At 53.8% G+C, this 17,843-nt stretch overlaps 9 protein-coding genes across 9 annotated transcripts; 4 read left to right on the top strand and 5 right to left on the bottom strand.

Moving 5' to 3' along the window:
• Positions 1–267: 267 nt before the first annotated feature.
• On the bottom strand, positions 268–1,719 carry ACRALDRAFT_2043771 (uncharacterized protein; the record flags this gene model as incomplete). Its single annotated transcript, XM_071021377.1, has 2 exons — positions 268–1,363; positions 1,472–1,719. 2 exons carry the CDS (start codon positions 1,717–1,719, stop codon positions 268–270), a joined length of 1,344 nt encoding a protein of 447 aa, XP_070872355.1.
• A 1,254-nt stretch (positions 1,720–2,973) lies between these two features.
• On the top strand, positions 2,974–4,233 carry ACRALDRAFT_212581 (uncharacterized protein; the record flags this gene model as incomplete). Its single annotated transcript, XM_071023910.1, has 12 exons — positions 2,974–3,001; positions 3,079–3,132; positions 3,179–3,234; positions 3,276–3,311; positions 3,379–3,416; positions 3,478–3,516; positions 3,563–3,609; positions 3,655–3,763; positions 3,835–3,853; positions 3,945–4,040; positions 4,118–4,131; positions 4,203–4,233. The coding sequence occupies 12 exons, from the start codon at positions 2,974–2,976 to the stop codon at positions 4,231–4,233; spliced, it is 567 nt and encodes a 188-aa protein (XP_070872354.1).
• A 24-nt stretch (positions 4,234–4,257) lies between these two features.
• On the bottom strand, positions 4,258–6,547 carry ACRALDRAFT_212582 (uncharacterized protein; the record flags this gene model as incomplete). Its single annotated transcript, XM_071023911.1, has 19 exons — positions 4,258–4,273; positions 4,319–4,345; positions 4,384–4,419; positions 4,496–4,533; positions 4,597–4,694; positions 4,760–4,856; positions 4,888–5,008; positions 5,083–5,089; positions 5,125–5,186; positions 5,248–5,313; positions 5,354–5,572; positions 5,626–5,725; positions 5,840–5,940; positions 5,971–6,050; positions 6,097–6,123; positions 6,173–6,252; positions 6,350–6,372; positions 6,416–6,511; positions 6,543–6,547. 19 exons carry the CDS (start codon positions 6,545–6,547, stop codon positions 4,258–4,260), a joined length of 1,299 nt encoding a protein of 432 aa, XP_070872353.1.
• Positions 6,548–6,596: 49 nt separating this feature from the next.
• ACRALDRAFT_2043770 (uncharacterized protein) lies at positions 6,597–7,246 on the top strand (the record flags this gene model as incomplete). Its single annotated transcript, XM_071021376.1, has 4 exons — positions 6,597–6,758; positions 6,837–6,928; positions 6,986–7,062; positions 7,128–7,246. 4 exons carry the CDS (start codon positions 6,597–6,599, stop codon positions 7,244–7,246), a joined length of 450 nt encoding a protein of 149 aa, XP_070872352.1.
• A 263-nt stretch (positions 7,247–7,509) lies between these two features.
• On the bottom strand, positions 7,510–7,854 carry ACRALDRAFT_2070959 (uncharacterized protein; the record flags this gene model as incomplete). The annotated part of the gene is made up of 2 exons (XM_071022167.1): positions 7,510–7,626; positions 7,711–7,854. Coding segments are annotated over 2 exons (261 nt in total), but the record flags the coding sequence as incomplete, so codon positions are not given.
• A 630-nt stretch (positions 7,855–8,484) lies between these two features.
• On the top strand, positions 8,485–9,004 carry ACRALDRAFT_1072157 (uncharacterized protein; the record flags this gene model as incomplete). The annotated part of the gene is made up of 2 exons (XM_071017941.1): positions 8,485–8,787; positions 8,861–9,004. 2 exons carry the CDS (start codon positions 8,485–8,487, stop codon positions 9,002–9,004), a joined length of 447 nt encoding a protein of 148 aa, XP_070872350.1.
• A 312-nt stretch (positions 9,005–9,316) lies between these two features.
• ACRALDRAFT_2043768 (uncharacterized protein) lies at positions 9,317–10,218 on the bottom strand (the record flags this gene model as incomplete). Its single annotated transcript, XM_071021375.1, has 2 exons — positions 9,317–9,778; positions 9,856–10,218. 2 exons carry the CDS (start codon positions 10,216–10,218, stop codon positions 9,317–9,319), a joined length of 825 nt encoding a protein of 274 aa, XP_070872349.1.
• Positions 10,219–12,456: 2,238 nt separating this feature from the next.
• Positions 12,457–15,926, top strand: ACRALDRAFT_2029186 (uncharacterized protein; the record flags this gene model as incomplete). The annotated part of the gene is made up of 6 exons (XM_071020577.1): positions 12,457–12,521; positions 12,609–12,719; positions 12,784–13,673; positions 13,729–15,550; positions 15,810–15,813; positions 15,867–15,926. The coding sequence occupies 6 exons, from the start codon at positions 12,457–12,459 to the stop codon at positions 15,924–15,926; spliced, it is 2,952 nt and encodes a 983-aa protein (XP_070872348.1).
• Positions 15,927–16,455: 529 nt separating this feature from the next.
• Positions 16,456–17,729, bottom strand: ACRALDRAFT_1058193 (uncharacterized protein; the record flags this gene model as incomplete). Its single annotated transcript, XM_071015937.1, has 3 exons — positions 16,456–16,492; positions 16,602–17,556; positions 17,678–17,729. 3 exons carry the CDS (start codon positions 17,727–17,729, stop codon positions 16,456–16,458), a joined length of 1,044 nt encoding a protein of 347 aa, XP_070872347.1.
• Positions 17,730–17,843: the final 114 nt, after the last annotated feature.

Below are 17,843 nucleotides of genomic sequence, written 5' to 3'. Positions count from 1 at the left end.
GGGTGGCTCGGCCAGCCTTTTTTGTCGGCTCGGCAACAAATGTCCCCTGGTATCGAGCTCGCGTTCGCTCGGCGAATTGGTGCAATTTTCCACATGACGCCTTTTGTAGACATGCTTGTCTATCTGGGTATAGTATGTGCGGCGCGTCATTGCCTCGGACGCCGTTCTCAAAGGAAAACCTTGCTCAGAGCTGAGCTCGCGCAAATCCAAAGTCTCGCAGGGCCTCATACGCCAAAGATATGGACCGAACCATGCGAAACCGAATGGTTACGAGTGGAAAAGGTCCCATGCCCGCCCGCACAACTGAAGGAACTCCTCTCGCTTTTGTCTCTGCGTCTCGGGGCTGTCGCGTCCTGCGCCAAAAGGACCCCTCCGGGTAGGTGCCGGCCCAGTTCCAAGAGGCGGGCTGACGCCCTCTTCGTACTCCGCTCTCGTTCTCCGCTTGCTGGACGGCTGACCGTGCTCGGTTGCCCTGATTCCCGGCAGGGGAGAGGGTGGTGTCGGTGGCTGAGGCGGGCCACCGTAGCGTACGATCTTCGGTAGTAACTCGGGTCTTCCGCCGGCAAGTTCGACTTGGGCTTCCTCGGCAGATTTATACTCCCTAGGCCTGTTCGGGGTGGGCACTTGATGTTGCATGCTGGGCGGCGGGTGGCTAGGTGACACCAACGGGCCCCGCGACGTGGCGGGGGGGTACATGGAAGCGGGAGCATTGTCTGGGTGGCCGGAAAGATCTTGACCAAACACATCCGAGATGGGCGGCAGTCGGTTCTTCGTCTGATTGGCGGGTACGTGATGGATATGAGATGTGTTGGACAGAGTGGCCGGGTGGTTGGTGACGTGGCGTGTGAGAGGCTGCGGATTGTGTCTGCCTGTAAACGTCTGACCCAGCGGCGCTGACTGAATGACTCTCTCGTGGGCAAACTGCTGAGCAGAAGGGGCGATGATGGAGAGGCCGGGTGGTGCTTTGTTGCGTCGTGACATGCCAGGCGTCTTTGCTGCGAACTGCGAAACGGCTTCTCTGCCGCCCGTGTCGGGACCGTCTCCCTTTGCCGATTGCTGTTGCAGCCTCTGCTCGATGAGGTGCCGCTGCTGGTCTCGCACACTCATGCTACGCTGTACTTGCTCCTGCATGATAGGGTCGTGGGTCACAAACCCGGGGGAGAGGCAGGCAATGCCCACCTCCTGGATGGCGAGTCCCTCACGGGCCGTCATCGGGCGAGCACTGCCGGGCTGGTTGGAACTGGTGTGCGAGCCCTTGGACAAATCTAATCTTCTCGGCCGATGTCTGGGCGCGGGTAGTTCAGGGGATCGCGGCTCTTTCTTGACCACGATCTTGGGGGGAACGCCATTCCGATTGCTGTGGCTAAAACATGCATGTCAGCATGCTGCTAAGGGAGCGAGCAACTGGGACTCCAGCCCCCAGACCTGGGTAAAGACGAGTGGATAAAAGGAATGTTGAAGAGGAGCTTACACGCCGGGTGGAGAAGATACGGGTCCAGATCGACCTTTAGGGCTGCGGCTGCCGGAGCGATGGGAAGGGGCCGAGACAGAGGCAGTCCCGCTCGAACTCGCGGCTTGAGAAGAGGTGTTCGCAGCTTGTGCCAACTTGTTTCGTGATGATGGAGAGGGCGCGGCTGGGCCCGAAGTGGGCGGTAAATCGGAACATCCTGGCTTGTCGTACGGCGCCGGCGACGGAGCCACGGCGATTGCAGCACTCATAATGGCTGGCGTGTCGACAAGTGTAATGGCAAGGCGGTATAAACAACGGTAAAAAAAGAAGAGAAATTCCCTACGCTTAGATGTCGGGAGAACGAACGCTCAAGACGAGCCTGTAGAAGAAACTCTAGGAGACAGGCCCCAGATTCCCGGTCCCGGGTTTTCCGGAGATTATATGACTTTGGTGTTCCTTGTCTGGTTGTTGACTTGCGACGCTGCCACACTGGGGATGTCGAAGCAGTCGCAAAACGGTTCGACAGGTATTCGCCCAGCCGATTCTAAGTCGTCAAAACGTCGAGCAGGCGGCTTCGAGGGCGCGGAATGATAAGCCTCGGGAGTCTCTTGTAGTGGCGGATGCTACACACGGGGAGACCCACTGCCAGGCGAGATGGACAATCGCACCACAAATGGTCAAATGAAGCCTCGGGCGTGCGTATCTCGGTTCGTGGGCAAGGGCGACCTGGGACGAAGGGGTTCCGGTCGTTCGGGTGGTTTCTCGTTCCTGGTCCCTTCGGTCTTTTGTTCCCTTAGTTATCACAGCCTCTTTCACCCGTTCGTTGCTGCGCGCGATATAATGCCTTTTGCGTCTTTCTACCCCGAAATTTCACTCCTGTTTGCTCGTTTCGCTGGCTCGCTTTACCAAGACCCTGTCGATAGGACCGAGTGTTCAAGTTCAGAAAGATTGTCAAGCAAGTTCTCGTGTGTCACGTCGAGTTGAGACGACGCTTCTTCTCGACTCGGTTGGTGGACTTGGTCGCTGCAAATGCCAGTCGCTGTGATTGTGCGATGTAGGTGCCGTAGAAGCTGTGCTCGATGCCCGTGGCTGATTAGGGATGTAGGCGGACGGTCTTGGGCGGATGCAAATTAATTATTGAGGATAGTATGTATTATGGCGGTCTCTTGCCTGTGGACGAATAAGCAATGCGAAGAATATGTGCCGTCGTCGCTTCTGTCAGCTCAGTGACTACGATGCTCGATTTTCTCGTGAAGTCTTGATCTGGTCGTCTTGTTTCTCCCTGTCGAATTCTTCTCCTTCGTCTTCCTAGGAACCCAAGAGAAAGAGAAAGGTAGAAACGGGATGTGGAAGGAGAAGGATCCGATGGGGTGAAAAAGAACACGCGCTTGAAACAAGAGGGGGGGAAGGGCAAGGAGCAGAAGGAGAAGGGGAGATGGGGGGAGGGGGGGTTTGTTGATGGAGTGGGATGTCCCGTGCACCTGCAGGGTCAGTTGCATGGGACGGGACAGGAAGGGCCGGGGATGAGGTACAAAGGGACCAAGAGGAGAAGTACGTTGTATACCTTAGTGTACTTACGAAGATGCGAAACGGCCTACAACGTACAACGTACACACACTACAATACAGAATGTATACCTAGATCAGGACCAGGACCCCTGGAAAGAAGGGGAATGATGAGGGGTGCCTCAAGGAGTTATATTGTTATGTAAACATGGGAGCAGCTGAGCGCGTGATACAAAGGACAGTGGTATACGTTGTACAGCTACATTCCTCAGCACTGCAGTGTGCTCGTATACATATATTCGTAAGGTCAATCATGGCAGAATTCGATCATTCCGGTCTCCTCCAACCCGTTATCTGTCTGTTTTTCTCGTATTCCTTTGTCTTTTCGTATTTCTGACTCTGTACAACGTACGTTGTATGCAGTTTGCAGGCCCCAGTTCCCTACTGAGACTTGCTTCTACGTTGTTAGTTTGGAATACTCGGTGGAAGAAGGTGGAGGGGGTGCAAAAATGATATGGTGAGCCCCAAGGGACTTTTCCACCAGGTCGCCATTCTAATGGCGTGACATTGTTCTGTACACAGATAGATACCTTAGGCATGACCAAAGACCTCAAAAAAGCCATGTCAATGGCTGGCTCAAGAACGCTGTTGTCTGTCGGCGGTTACACACCCCTGTACTTACATGTCAGTGAAGCCTAGCCCAGCCGATGAAGGTCTACCAAATACCCATTGGGGCCACCGGGCTGAACTGGGAAGCTTGGTCACCGTACTCGTACCTACCGTCGTACCGTATCCGTGCCAGCCTCTGGTCGTGGTTGGGCCATATCCTTTGTTTGATGGATGGATGGATCTCCAAAAGTGGGTGTGTAACACTGTGAGTGGGGAGATTGGGGTAGCAGTGAGTATGTGGGGAAGGGGTTTTTTCACATCAGGAGCAGAGATGCCCTAATCGCCCCGTACCTCAGTAGGCTGTTTTACTTTGATGTTAGCGAGCAACCAGCGCGGCACCAGAGACCTTCAGACGACCTTCAGACCTTCCCGCCGTTTCTGATTTCATGACCCCTTGTCCATCATCACAAAGACGAGTACGTTTACTCCAACAATTGGTTCCCTTGCCATAATACCGAATCCACTCAATATAAATCGCTTCTCAGCATCACAGATATTTAATGCCACGTCATGAATTGGCATGCGATATTACCCCTTCACCGGTAAGTTGTAACCACCGGTGAAAACAAAGACCCAAGGTACAACCTGAACAAGTACGAGTATACCTAATCATCAAGGACGTTCTTTTGAAAGTCATAATGTTCGGACTCTGTCCAACATGCTACTGTACGTAACATCGTAGATCGGCCAGCACCGAGACTTCCAACCCGAAGCGCGAAATCTGATACATCACGTGGGGTGCATTCGAGTTATTCTCACTCGACACTCCGCCGCTCCTCATATCGTACAATGGTTCTCCAACAACAAGAAGCCGAAAAAAGAGATAACATGTGTGTTCCATATGTCTCCCGTCAGTCTGGATCAGTGCTACAAGTCCCTGTCATCTCCGTCATATCCAGTTGATCGCGTCTGATGCGGTCCTAAAGAAGTACGATCAAGTAAAACAGCTACTCATACAACGTACATACTCACCGGCGTTGAATCTTCGTGGATCGCGTGGGTTGAATCATGGCTCCGATAATCAAGAAACGGGGCTCTAATGCTTGGCATGTCATCGTCATTCTGGTATTCTCATTCTGCTGAAACAGGTTCGGCTTGATCCTTCATCTTTATCAAACCAATACGGAGTGAATACTCCGGCCCCTCTGCCTATTGTGTTGTTCTTGAACGTTCCCGCAACCTTCAATCCTCGGCCGTGATTCCGTGTAAAAGATCCCTGTCGGAATGTTCGACTGGGACGCAGGCAGAACTGAAGATCATTACGAGGTCCGTGCCTGGCGATCTCTGCCCCGCCGCCTGTTTCCCAGACATGAAAAGCTTCGTCAAGATGGGATGTACATCGTACCTATGCTCATCCCACCCCGTTGGAACATCAGCACGCACTCTGATTGATGTTACACGAACCAGATTCAGATGCCCTGTTCGGGTTTCGTCTATGACATATATACTCTATGTCACAAGACGACTATAACACAAGGTGATGTGCTGAGAACAAGATACGAGTTGTGAAGCGCATTCTGCCGTCAAGTCTTATCCCGTCTCGGCTATGCCGTGCCTGCTGGCTTGTACAACAACAAAGTGCCTACCATTGACCCCTGATGCCAATGGCGTAATAACCCACACGCATTGGTGGCATTATCTTCGAGCGGACAGGATGGAAAACGACGATGGACTTGAACGCTGCTGTTGCTTGCCCAAAGTGGTTGTTGGGGCATGAAGATCGGTACACAATGAAGCGAAGTATTCGTACGTTGTATACAATACTTCGTACCTTTGTGTTTGGTAACATATGAACCCCCAAGCGAACCCCCCACCCCACCTCACCGTTCTCACCTGCGACTTGCTGCAGGCTATTTCTCTGGCGAAACAATATCCGTTTCCCCTGCCTTGGCGTTCTGCGCAGGTGAAATACCGCAGGCCAATCAGTCTCTTGCTCCCAATCCCCATCCTGAAACATGTTGGACATTAATAACCAATCATTCGCAATGCTCTTTCAACCACGATTGGTTCAAGTCCGACCATACGACATTGGGATTCGTGACAATACAACGTACAGCGTACTCGTCGCGGTGTCTTCGGCGAGTCTTGGTGGAAGAGAAAGCTGCACACCATCATCCAGCTCAACAAAGGCATTATATCCCTACGTCTGGTCTGCTGATAGAGCACGAATATCGCACATACAACTGATTACTAACGCTTACGTTGTACACCACACGATGAACAGTTCTGTTCTTGGAGGACGGGTGCACGCGACGGCGACGCCCGCCTGCATGAAGACCGCTGTTGCGTCGACAGTCACGAACAGCAAGGCTCAGACTGTGATACCCGGGGAAACACTTCTCACACTCACTCTTTCTCTCACTCCCTAATATTTGAAAGTCCAGCTCCGTGATTTGTTGCTGTCGCATAAATGCACCTTGCCGCCACTAGTGATTTTTGATCCCATCTCTCAAATCGTATTCTTTCAGGAACTCCGGACGAGCACCGGGCACCTTGAGGCTCGAGTCACAACATGTCTCGTCCCAAGTGCCGCGCGATCTCTTGCGACCGTGTCACGGCGCTTGCTCCCGTCTATCAAGTCCTGGTGCGAGATCAAGATTTCTTCAGCCTCGTCGAGTGAGCCGCCGTCTCAGCGGTCAGGGCTCGGACTACCTTTGACGTGGCATAAAGACGGTGGTTTCTTACGACGGCTAAGCCTGATTATGATGTTCTGATAACGATGCACATGGTCCTAGAATGGTGATGCCGCTCTGGATTGCGACGATGGCTTAGTAGCATTGACATGTGCAACGGTTCCGTGTGTGGGGAAGATTCTGACGATCTATTGGTCGGATCCCGTCGTTGGAAATCTTCGTTACAAGTCACGTGATCTGTAAAAGTTCGTTTTCTGTTGGTGCCATTCAATGAGTCGCCGTCACGACATCAGATAACTGAGATAATATCGCCCAATCTCGATCGTTACAGAGATCAAAATGCCTGGAAGGACGGATGCAACAGCTGCCGATGGTGATGTGAGGATGGGAGACGATGGCGCTCCTACATCACATCAACCGGAAAATGAGGAGGAGTTTGATGATGAGCAGCAGTTCCCCGAAGAGGATGAGGAGGATGACAGCGAACAGCGGGTTAAGATTGTATGTTTTCGCCGTCCTCTCACGTTCTCGAAATGTAAAACGACTTTTATTGAACGAAAACTAATGCGCGGACAAAAGCTTCCCGGTTCCACCGACACAGCTGCCTCGTTCGAATTTCGCAACGAAAACCACACCCTAGGGAACGCGCTCAGATTTATCATCATGAAGAAGTATAGCTTATTCACCCTGCCCACAAGCTGCTATACAGAGTCTAATCCGCGGTACAGCCCCGATGTGGAGTTTTGCGCCTACACCATTCCGCACCCGTCCGAGCCCCTCATGAACCTCAGGATTCAGACTTACGGTATGTGCTTTCTCACATGTTATCCCCATTGCGATCCGCTCCCGCGCCCTGCTTACACTCGTCAGATGGGACGGCCGTGGCGGCCCTGTCCAAGGGTCTCAAGGATCTGCAGGATATGTGTGACCATATGTCCGAGGAATTCACCAGGACCCGCGACGCGTTTGTCAACGAGATGCGCGATTGAGGCGAAGGACGGGGCAGCATGGGGCAGCATGGGGCAGCATTTAGTTCATCAGCTCTGCATCTTGGGCGTTACAGGAGAGTAAAACAATTATACCGGCGTTTATAGGTGTCTGGTTGATAAAAAGGACCACGTCTGATTCTATCCGTCTTCAATACATTTGCCACCTCATCTCCACGCTCTTGTCCTAGTTGCGACCCTGTTTTGGAGTAGCTTGTTAGCGCCGTAGGAGGGAAGGTATGATGGGTAGTTTCAATGTGGCTCCATCTCACCTCCAAGAACCCGTCCATGAAGTTCTTCGGCAGTCTGTCGCCCCCTCTGAAGTTCTCTTCCTTGAAATACGACATGATATGTGTCGTCTGGCGCCAGAAATTCATCGTCTCCTGTAGAAAACCGTATTTAGCATCCCCAGTTCCACCGGGCGGGCGAAGACACAATAGGCCCTTCAATGGGCTCGCTCGACGCACCTGGAAGTCGGCATTGCTCTTGGTAATCAACACGTCTACGAGAGCAATCTTGTTCGTGAATCGGTGACGCTCAAACTCCTCTCGGATCCGGGTCCTGATCACAGAGACGGGGAGCGGGACGTTGTACATGGTCTGGATCTCGGGCGCCTGCACATCACTCGTTCGTCAGCACACGAAGGACATTGATTTCCATATTCCCAGTCCGGTATCTGATGTTGCGATGTTCGGGTTCGGGGAGGTGTTTGCGTAGGCGTACCGCTCGGATCCAGTCTCGGTAGCAGTGAAGGACTCGTCGCTTCGCGTCCGCCCAATTGACGGCTACTCGGGAGGTTAGCGGTGTTCTGTGCAAGACGTATGGCTTATACTGACACTGGCGAGTCCTCACCGCGTATTGCGTCGGTGTGATGGCCATGGTGAGCAGTCAATGCTGTTCCGGGCTGACTCCTTGGAATGGTTCGTCGTTGTAGTTTCGAGAGCTTCAATGCCTCGTCAAGGTGGGTTGAGTCGGTCCGAGGGCGACCAGTATCACGTGACCATTAAGTTCATACTTTGTAAGCAAGCACCGCCACACGCTTTCTTGGCATTTGACATAGCCACTTGCTATAAGGTCATATTCGCCCCTCGTATTCTCGATCGACTTCGAACATCCCAACTTTCAACGACACAGCGAAAACGATCACGCCTCTCTACGATTCCTCATTCACGAAACTGTACAATTTCATCACCCCATAGAGGATCTAGAACTTTTGCACATTCAGCGTCTCCGTCGGTATCATGCCGCCCATCCGCAGCTCCTCGAAGCGCAAGCCGCCTCCAGAAGGCTTCGAAGATATCGAGGACCAGCTCCTCATCTTCCAGAACAAGATGAAAGACGCGCATAACAAGCCACCTCCACCGGGACCGAAACACCAGGCTCAGTGGGAGATTTTCCAGATAGCTCACGCGCGTAGCCGCTACGTGTACGATCTATACTACGAGAAAGAAGCCATCAGCAAGAAGCTTTACGACTGGCTGCTCAAGAACGGATACGGGGACGCGATGCTGATCGCCAAGTGGAAAAAACAAGGCTATGAGAAGGTGAGTTGTACGATCTGCTTGCTTAGGACTATCATGTGGACATCTGGCTGACAGGTCAACTTGTTGAATGTAGCTTTGCTGTCTCCGGTGCATGCAAACAAAAGAGACCAACTTCAACTCGACGTGCGTATGCAGAGTCCCCAAGGCGCAGTTGAAGGAGGAGCAAGAGATTCAGTGCGTCAGCTGTGGCTGCCGGGGATGCGCTTCGAGTGATTAACGACAAGACGCCGTTCGAAATATCATCCTTGTCCTCCAGCGGCACTCGCAATTGCTGGATCGGCGTTTGGCGACAGGGCGCGACGCATTCGCGATGATTTACGAGGGAATTTGGTGCGAGAAGCACCGGGCCATTGCAAGAGGTAGTGATCCTTCTGAATTGACCGTTCGATGATTTCATGACAGCGTTGCTAATGGACATAGTCTCGTGAATACGTGATGTCACCTCGCTCCTGACCATCTCCAACACCACCCATCAACGCCAACCCGCCATCCAATACCCAACCGTAACGCGCCATGCCCTCAGCCTAACTCATCTCTTGGCGAACCCAGCTTTGCCTCCACCCCTCCCGAACCGAATGCTATGGGGAACGAATTGTAGGGCGGACATGGCCCCCGTGAGGTCCTCCATTTCTGTATCTACACGATTCGCCGGGTCGCCCATCTCCGCTTTGTTGCCCGCACCTGGCGATGTTATCTTTCCATCCTTGACCCGTCTCGGGCTACCGTCTTGGGATTGGGTCCCGTCCGTCTGGCTCGATCGTCGCCTCGCGCGTCTCGTCGTCTTGGCGTCGGCTTTGGATGTGATGGACGCCCCTCGCCGACGACCCTTCCAGTTGTTGTCGTCTAAAAGTAGTGAGCGCCTCCCGTCGATCCCTGTTTTGGTGACGGCAAAGTAGAAATTCCTGGGGTACATATGCTTGTCAATGAGGTGGAGCCTGCGTTTCTGTGGAGTGAGACACTTCCTCTCACAGCCCTCGACAAAACAGGAGTACTGCGAGCCGGCCGTTGGGTTAGCATTGGGAGGGAGGCATCAGAGAAGTTGAAAGGGAAAAACGGGCCTGTACGTACCGTGTGCTCGCCTCTGTCTCGTTTGACCGCCACAAAGGAGTCGTGACATTCCTCGATATGAATGCTTAGAAGGTGGGCGGAGGGGAAGTTGCTTCGGCACTCCAGGCAGCGGTTCGTATGTGCTTTGTGGTAGTGCGACTGGTATTCGTCATAGGAACTAAAGGCCATGCCCTCGTGGTGCCCAGGCAGGTAGCATCTCATTGTGAAATTCGATGAGGGAGCGGGCTCGGACGGATCTAAGATGGCGAATTTGGCGGTGTGGTGGTCATCGGGGTCTGCCAGGTCGGACCGGCGGTTCGTTTCGTCGTCCGTCGAGGGGTAGTCCGAGTCCAGCTCGTCTTCAGCCTCTCGTGAGCGCTTCATCTTGCCAAATGATTGTGACGATGGGGATTGGGGATGGTTACACTGGGATAGTTCAGCCCCTTCACAAGGTCGGTCAAGGTAGGGCTGTGGTCACTGCGCGTGGGCCGACTCGACTCGAGGGGAGACGGTGTGTGATTTTGGACCCGAAAGTTTAATCCAAATTATGGGAGGATAGTTTGAACTTCAAAATAGTCGCTTCCAGGCCACTCGAATTGGGCATCCAGTATAATAATATAAAGAAAATGGTTCTTGTCCCGTATGATGGAACGATCAGCGGGGATGCATTATGTTGGTGAGGTGGGCGACCTGAAGGCGGTAAGAGCTCTCGGGCATGATGCTGTACAGTGTATTCACTGTGAGGCTAAGCGTGGGGTAATGTACTTCGACTTCTGTGGCTGGTTGGATGGAAAACGCTAAATAGGTAGATGGTGGGGATTCCGTCTTATCACCTCTCAGCGGGAGTGACGAACCAAGCTCAGCGCTTCCGCCGGCTTTGCTTACTTCGTAGTTTCTGAATGAAAGCATTGAAAATGTCCACACTTCATGGATACCGATATTATATCGAGCATTAGTCCTGTGGGTGCAGCCATTTACTGACGCTTTGTGCCCGGTAGAACGGCGCGAGCCTCGTCGTGAAGCCCGATTACAACCCTTCTAGTGTAGCGACGAGTTCAAGGTTGTGTTATCAACGAGTATATATCCGTATACCGTGACGGTGAAACTGACCCCTTAGTCTTTAGCAAGATATTCGGAAGATTACTTATCCAATCTTATCACCATGCGTGGCCGGAAGCAAGGCGGGACCTTAATGATAATAGCAGCGCCATCCAGAGGGCATTCGATTCTCTCGAGAGGTCACTACCCGCGATACTCAGTAACCGTCACCTGTCAACGTGCCTAGACTCCTCGGCCAGATCAAAGCCCCGGAAGAACTTGTCCCGCATATCAAAGGTCAGAAGTTTTCATATCTGTAATCAACCGCCGAAGCTCATGGGCCAGCGCTTCCGTGTCAGTAGTAGAGCCGCTGGGTTCCTGTACGGTAGTGCGAATGGACATCCGAATACTGAGAAACGCTCAGGGGCGTTTTGCTTGTCCCGACAAATAACATCGATGCCATGGTTCTCCAAAAACAGACCACCTGAAAAAGCGAATCAAGATACAATGTAGCAACGTTAATGTAAGCAGAAATAGCCCATGGGTTTCATCAGATCAAGTGGAAATGATAATGGGTATACAGGGCTATCTTGGCATTCTCCCAACCCCCTCTTACTTAGTAAGGACTTCCTGGGGACATATCATCCATATATGGCGGCAGCGCGGGGTAGTTGTAGAGCGATGGCCATGAAGAAAACTGTCGAGGTGTGTAGTTTCCGCTGGGGTCAGGGAGACTACGATAAGGCGGAAGTCGTCTGGAAGGACGGCCAGGAGTAAATATAGCTTATAGGTTCAATGGTATGTCAAGGAAGGGGATAAATCTGCTTGGTAAACCAGAGCAGGACTATGGACGGTAGGGGTCTTGGGCTAAAGGCAGTTCCGGCGCACGATCGTCCTGTGGAGCCTATGACATAGGGTGGCTGTGGCACGAGCCATCCATGTGGCGAGTGAGTCGCAAGGGCGGAAGTGAGATATTTTAGCTTTGGGGTATTACTTCGTAATTCTGGTGACTGGTTGGTCAAAGTGGCCTGGCCGGCCACACGTGATATCTCTCCCCATAACCATTCACAACACCATGTACGTCCACTGATCTGACCCACCCACCGTAGATCTTACTTCTGGCCTGGGCTCCAAAAGTACCACCACTTTACTTTCTCTGGTCCGCCACGCATACGCCGTGTTCGACTCTGGCTCGAAACGTGCCATTTGTTTTTATCTTGCGACGTATGCGCTGTTTGCCTGCTGCATATATCAATCTATAGGTCGTTGCCAAATGTTTCCTCACTTCGCTCCGACATCCTCTTCTTCTACCGTTAACCTCTTCCTCCCCGACCGCCAGCCAACGATCTGTTGGGAACGAGGTTATGGACTTGAAGCAAATCTGCGCCTCCGTTACGAGAGAGTGAGGGCATAGTACACCTTTCTTTTTGCACGACTCCCGCACCGTCACTGCAGCCCATTTCGATTGCCTTCGGGCAATCCCCGATCCCGCCGTCGCCGTTGGAGGCGACACCTCCGCCGACCCACGACCCCGACACCCTTCGACCTTACCCAGGGCCGCTATAAAGATACGGGAGTTTTATGATGGCTGAACAGCCGACTTCGGTTCTGCAAGCCGAGAATGCGCCTGCTGCTAAGCATTTCTGGGGGTAAGTTGCTCCATCGTCACCACTTTGCGCCGGTACTTGCGGTGCTTTCGAAACAGTTGGACAATTCCGCCTGACGCCACGTTGCAGAAGAGCCCAGAAGTGTCGCAAGGCCCTTCTCAAGGAATTGGAAAGCCTTCGCGGGGACAAGGAAGTCAGTAGTCTTGCGCGCTACGAACAACTGGAAAAGTTAATTGCCGAGTAAGTGAAACTCGTCGCCGCCCTCGTTGACGCAGAGACAATTGTTTTGCTGAACGGTTCGCAGATACCGACTCGCGTGCGTCCAAACTATTTTCCTCAATTATGAGTATTCCGTCAAAGAAGGCGTCGAAGATACTCTGTGGCAGGCGCACAGCTTCGTCAATGCAGAGTACCGAAATACCCTCGAACGCGTCCGAAGTGTCCCCCAACTCACCGTCTTCAAGAACAAGTTGGAGAGGTCGTACTTGGAATTCCTCAAGGTCTCGCAACGCTTTTATGAAGGCTTCATCCAACGTCTGGCGACCATTTACGATGTCCCGGAGCTTCGCCTGGCGTCGAAAAGGATCGACTCCAAGGAACTAGCGGAGAAGAACCCTGTCCGAGACGTCCCTGAGACCGCCCGCCAGCTCCTTGTCCTATCCTGCTCGATGACGCTCATCCACATTGGCGACCTTGTCCGATATCGCTGTCAGGCGCGGCATCACAAGAAGCCCAACTACCGGTCTGCCCTGACCTATTACAGCCTCGCGCACGACTTGAACCCTAGTTCTGGCCACGCTCACCACCAGATGGCCATCGTGTACCTGGACGAGAAGAAACACTTCGAAATCGTCTACCATTTTTTTATGTCCCTGGCAGTTGCGCGACCTCACCCGAGAGCCCTGCAAAACCTCGAGTCTGAGCTCAAGTCGCTCATTTCCTCGTCCGGCGCACCGAACTCGGCGTCTCGCCGTTCAGGGCCCCCGAACACCCACGACCCGTTCATGAATTGGTTCGTCCGGCTTCATGCGTTTTTCTATCAGGGAGAAAAATTTTCGCAGCAAGGGGAGCTCGAAAACGAGGTCCTTCACCGACTGGACATGTCCGTCCGAGCCGCAGATACAGAAGCCATGCTTATGAAGATGGTGTTGGTCAATATGGCTGCCTATTACGTGGCTAAGACCAGGGTGAGCGGTAAGAAAACCACGTCTTGTCGTCAGTCTCTCGGTGGGGTCTAACATCCGCACAGCGCAGGGAACGGGCCCTGCTGCTAGGCACACTGCCGTACTCCTTCGGTTCAATGTTCTCTTCTTCCGGACGCTGTTACGCGCCCTTTTGAAGGAGCTGAAGACCCTTCAGGAGATGCGCGCAGAATGGGAAGAGACCAACAAAGATGGCGAAACCTCCGCTGCGGCCGAGGAGCGCCCAAAGTCAACTCCTACCCAGCTCATGCTTCTCCCTCTTGTTCGCCTTTACGCTTCTTGGCTCGTCGGTCACAGGTCGGACATAGGCGCCACCACAGCAGGAGACACCAAGCCTGCCGTGGAAGAACTGGGCAAGACGTTTGCCGCATGCCTCACGTTGCTCGTCGACGCCTATGCCACTGACGCCCTCAAGATTGCGCCTTACCTTTTGCCCGAGGACCATATGGCTCTCGGTTTCCTGCCCCTAAACTCGCCCGAGCTTCCCGATTCTTGTCGGCTCTCATACGATCAGGAGAAAGGAAGGGAGAAGCCCGTTTCCGACCTCTACACTGATAAGCCTTCTGGTGGCTTTGCGGATTCCCTCGCCCGAGTACTAGACATCATGTACTGCGGGTATTTCCTGAGCGGAGACCATACGCTGCCGTTCTCTCTAAATGAGTCCAACTTGGAGTTCACTTATCAGACCGAACCTCTGGTACCTCAGCTTGTGACGACCCCACGGTTGGAGAACGCTAACCTAAACCATACAATGAAGGCTAAGGCAGTCGGGCCGGAGACTCGTGATGAGCATCGCAGTCCACGCGCTGGTCGTGCTGGGGTTGCTCACACTGTTCCTGCCGGCCAGGAGAGTGTGTCTGTCAAAGGAACCGCCCGTGCCGCGTCCCTCTCCACGACCGGGGGATTAGGTCCTTCATCCACGGACCCCGTATCTCGGGGGGTTGATCCTCTCCCAACTAGAGAAGCGCCGCCTCTCAGTACCACGTCTCAGGACGGGACGGACTACGACTTTACGGAGAACACTGCGGTGATGAACATGGTCCACGAGTTTCTTGCCCCCCCGGTCGCACGTCCAAATCAGTCCCGAGGGCGGTCACCTCATGTCCGCGAGGACAGCTCATATGGCATGAATTCCGCTACTGCCAACGAAATCTTCGGTGGGCTGTCTGCTAGGAACACGCCGACGCTGGGCTCTCCCGGTGCATTTCCCGGTTTGCCGTGGGGAATGGTGTATACCCCTACTCCCAACCGCTCGATGGCGGAGCGCTCGCCGTCCACTAGTTCGGCCTACCTGTCTGTGGCCGGCCAGAATGCTTCCAGGGCGAACGTCTCTTCCGACCTGTCCAACCGGCAAGGTCAGGCGGCTTCCTACCTCCCAGTTCCTTCGCCTGCCCCTCAGCAGTTTCCCCAGTATACAACCTCGTACTCTGCCGACGACCTGTTAAATGCCCACCGGGCGCAGCTTCTCCAGGCATTTGGTGGCAGAGCGTCTGGGTCGCGTCCGACAAGTCGGGGCTATACAGCGTCTGGACAAGACTCCGGCCGTTCATTCCAGGACGCACCAGCCACAGGCAACCAGGAGCCTGCTCCACGGAATGTCGTACCTGAGAGCGGCTATCTTGCTTCCTCTGCCTTCTCGCACCCCAGCAGCCTTTTTCACGGCACGCCTTATGATGGGCATGTGAATCCGTACGGCGTGCCCACGCGCAGTGCCTACCAAGGCGGCGCCGACTACCCTTCGCACAACAACATGTTCGAATATGATCCCTCGGCTACTGGCGAGGGCTATGTGAACAGCCACGACAGCCAGGTGCTTTCCCATGCGTCCAGAGACGAGTCTCTCCCGAAGGGGACGCAGCGTCGCATTTTGTAAGACCATCAGTGTCGGACTTGCTTTGCGACTCTTTCTATGAGAGAAACATCGCGTCTCAGTTTTTACCGTATTTTTTTTTATCTGGCTCATTACGACAGCTTACCCCAGGTCTCTGGTCGGCTATCTCGGGGATCGCGGGGCATGCATACCTAGCTATGCAAGATGCTAACTTGCTTCACTTCCTGCCCCTGAGCGAGCGCCGGGACTTTGGCTGTTGCTGTTGGTGGTTGTTTTACACTTGCATTGATACGACAGACGTGTAAGTGTTCTCTGTTGCTATAAAATGGCAATCCCTTGACTGACATGCTCTAGACTTGCTGTGCTTGCGCACACATCTCTCCGTTCAATGCATGGAGAATGACGGGAGACTAGGAAAGAGTAGGAGCTAGCGGTTGGCGAAAACACTTCCAGACCTCAATCGCAAGATGAAGTGGTCGCGGAGACGGGCCATGTTGGTGGAAACATCGCACTGCTGTTCTCTCTTTTGAGAGACTTGCGACATATGAAGTCCTCGTTTTTATTTTTTTATTTCCTTCCTTGCTCGAGGGAGTTTCTCGGACCCCTTCCACAGGGGTTCCAATCTCGCGCTCAGTCTCAATCGTCGTGTCTTCATGCAAGGGCGCCTATGGTCCCATGGCTACATGGCAAGAGGATCCAGGCCAAACCAAAAGAGAAGATGAAGGAGAAGAGAAAAACCAAGAAAGAACAAAAAAATTGCTAGTTGATGCAGAAACAATGCCAATGCCCCTTGTTGATGTTGTTCATTCCTCCCTGGGCTCAAAACGCCGTTGTTGAAACCGTTTCCCCTTTTCTAACCGTCAACGCCTCGCCAGGCTCTAAGCCGAGCAAAATTGCGGGTAATACATCCTGCTTCCGCGATGCGCCCACACAGTTTGTTGAATTACGATGGCTGATAAGCCTGCTTGGGGAACGGGTATCTGGAGCGCCAGCGCAGTTAGCGGTCGAGTCGAGAGGGAAGAGACGAAAGAAAAAAAACAATGTGCAGTTGACCGGGGAGGGGAACGGGGAGCAGCAGCAGCCACTTACGAAGGACCCAGCTCCTGAATGCTCAGCTTGGCAAGCCACTGGCCCATGTCGATGCACTCATCGAGAGGCTTGTCCTGGACGAGGCCGGCGAGGAGACCACCGGCGAAAGCGTCACCGGCGCCGTTGGTATCGTTGATCTTCTCCTTCTCGATGGGCTTGACGGGGTACTCCTTGATGGCGTCTTCGCCCTGGGTGGCGACGATGGTGGGGTCGGTGCCCTGGGTGATGATGGCGAGGCGCTTGCGCTTGGTGTTCTCCTTGGGGAGGTTGGCGAGGTGCTTGGCGATGGTGGGGATGTCTGCGCCGGCGAGGCCGTGGGACTCGGCGTAGGCGGCGGCCTCGGTCTCGTTGCCGATGACGACGTCCCAGTAGGGGGCGCTTTCGTCGAGGGGCTCCTTGAAGAACTGGGGGATGAAGGGGGCGGAGAGGCTGAGGACGAAGAGCTTGTTCTTCTGGGCGGCCTCGCGGGCGAGCTTCATGATGGCGGGCGGGCAGACGGTGAAGTGGTAGCCGCCGATGTAGAAGGCCTCGGCGTTCTCGGCGAGGGCCCAGATCTCGGGCTTCTCGAGGTGGTCGAGCGCGTAGGTGTTGGCGGCGCCCAGCTCGGTGACCATGGAGCGGTTGTGGCCCGTGATGACGACGCCGCAGCGGCCGGTCGGGGTGGTGGGGTCGACGCGGTACTCGACGCGCAGGCCGGCGGCCTTGACGGCATCATGGAGGATCGAGGCGTACTTGTCGTCGCCTACGCCGCCGAGGTAGACGACCGAGTTGGGGGGGAGCATGTACTGGGCTCCACGGGCCGTGTTCTGAGCGGCGCCTCCTGCGATGAGCTTGGCGTCGTAGTTGTTCAGCAGGTCCTCGAAGATGCCGAGGTGCTCGGGGGAAGCGAGGATGGCATCATTGGCCTTGATCTTGTACTTGGCCAGGAGATCATCGTTGCCGACTGCCTGGATATCTGAAAAAAGTGTGAGAAAAATAAAATAAAAGAGGGATGAGGGATTAGTCTGAGGGGTGAATAATTTCATCTAATTTTTTTTTGTTTCTTTTTTTCCGCAGAACGATACTTTGGAACATACCAAGCAGGGGGTTCTCAAGGCAGAGAAGGCTATATTCTTTGAGGGGAGCCATGTTTGATAATTGGCTTGCTGGACGGACTATGGTGCGTTGATGCCGTTGGAAGAGTTTGCAGGTGAGAGATGCGATGGTGGGGTTGAAGGGGTTGAAGGGGGAGGAGTATAAGCC

This window comes from Sodiomyces alcalophilus (assembly GCF_042370955.1).
Source record: "Sodiomyces alcalophilus JCM 7366 unplaced genomic scaffold ACRALscaffold_7, whole genome shotgun sequence".
Classification (NCBI taxonomy): domain Eukaryota; kingdom Fungi; phylum Ascomycota; class Sordariomycetes; order Glomerellales; family Plectosphaerellaceae; genus Sodiomyces; species Sodiomyces alcalophilus.
Note: the sequence above shows the minus strand (reverse complement) of the source record. Positions and strands in the feature narration are given on the sequence as shown.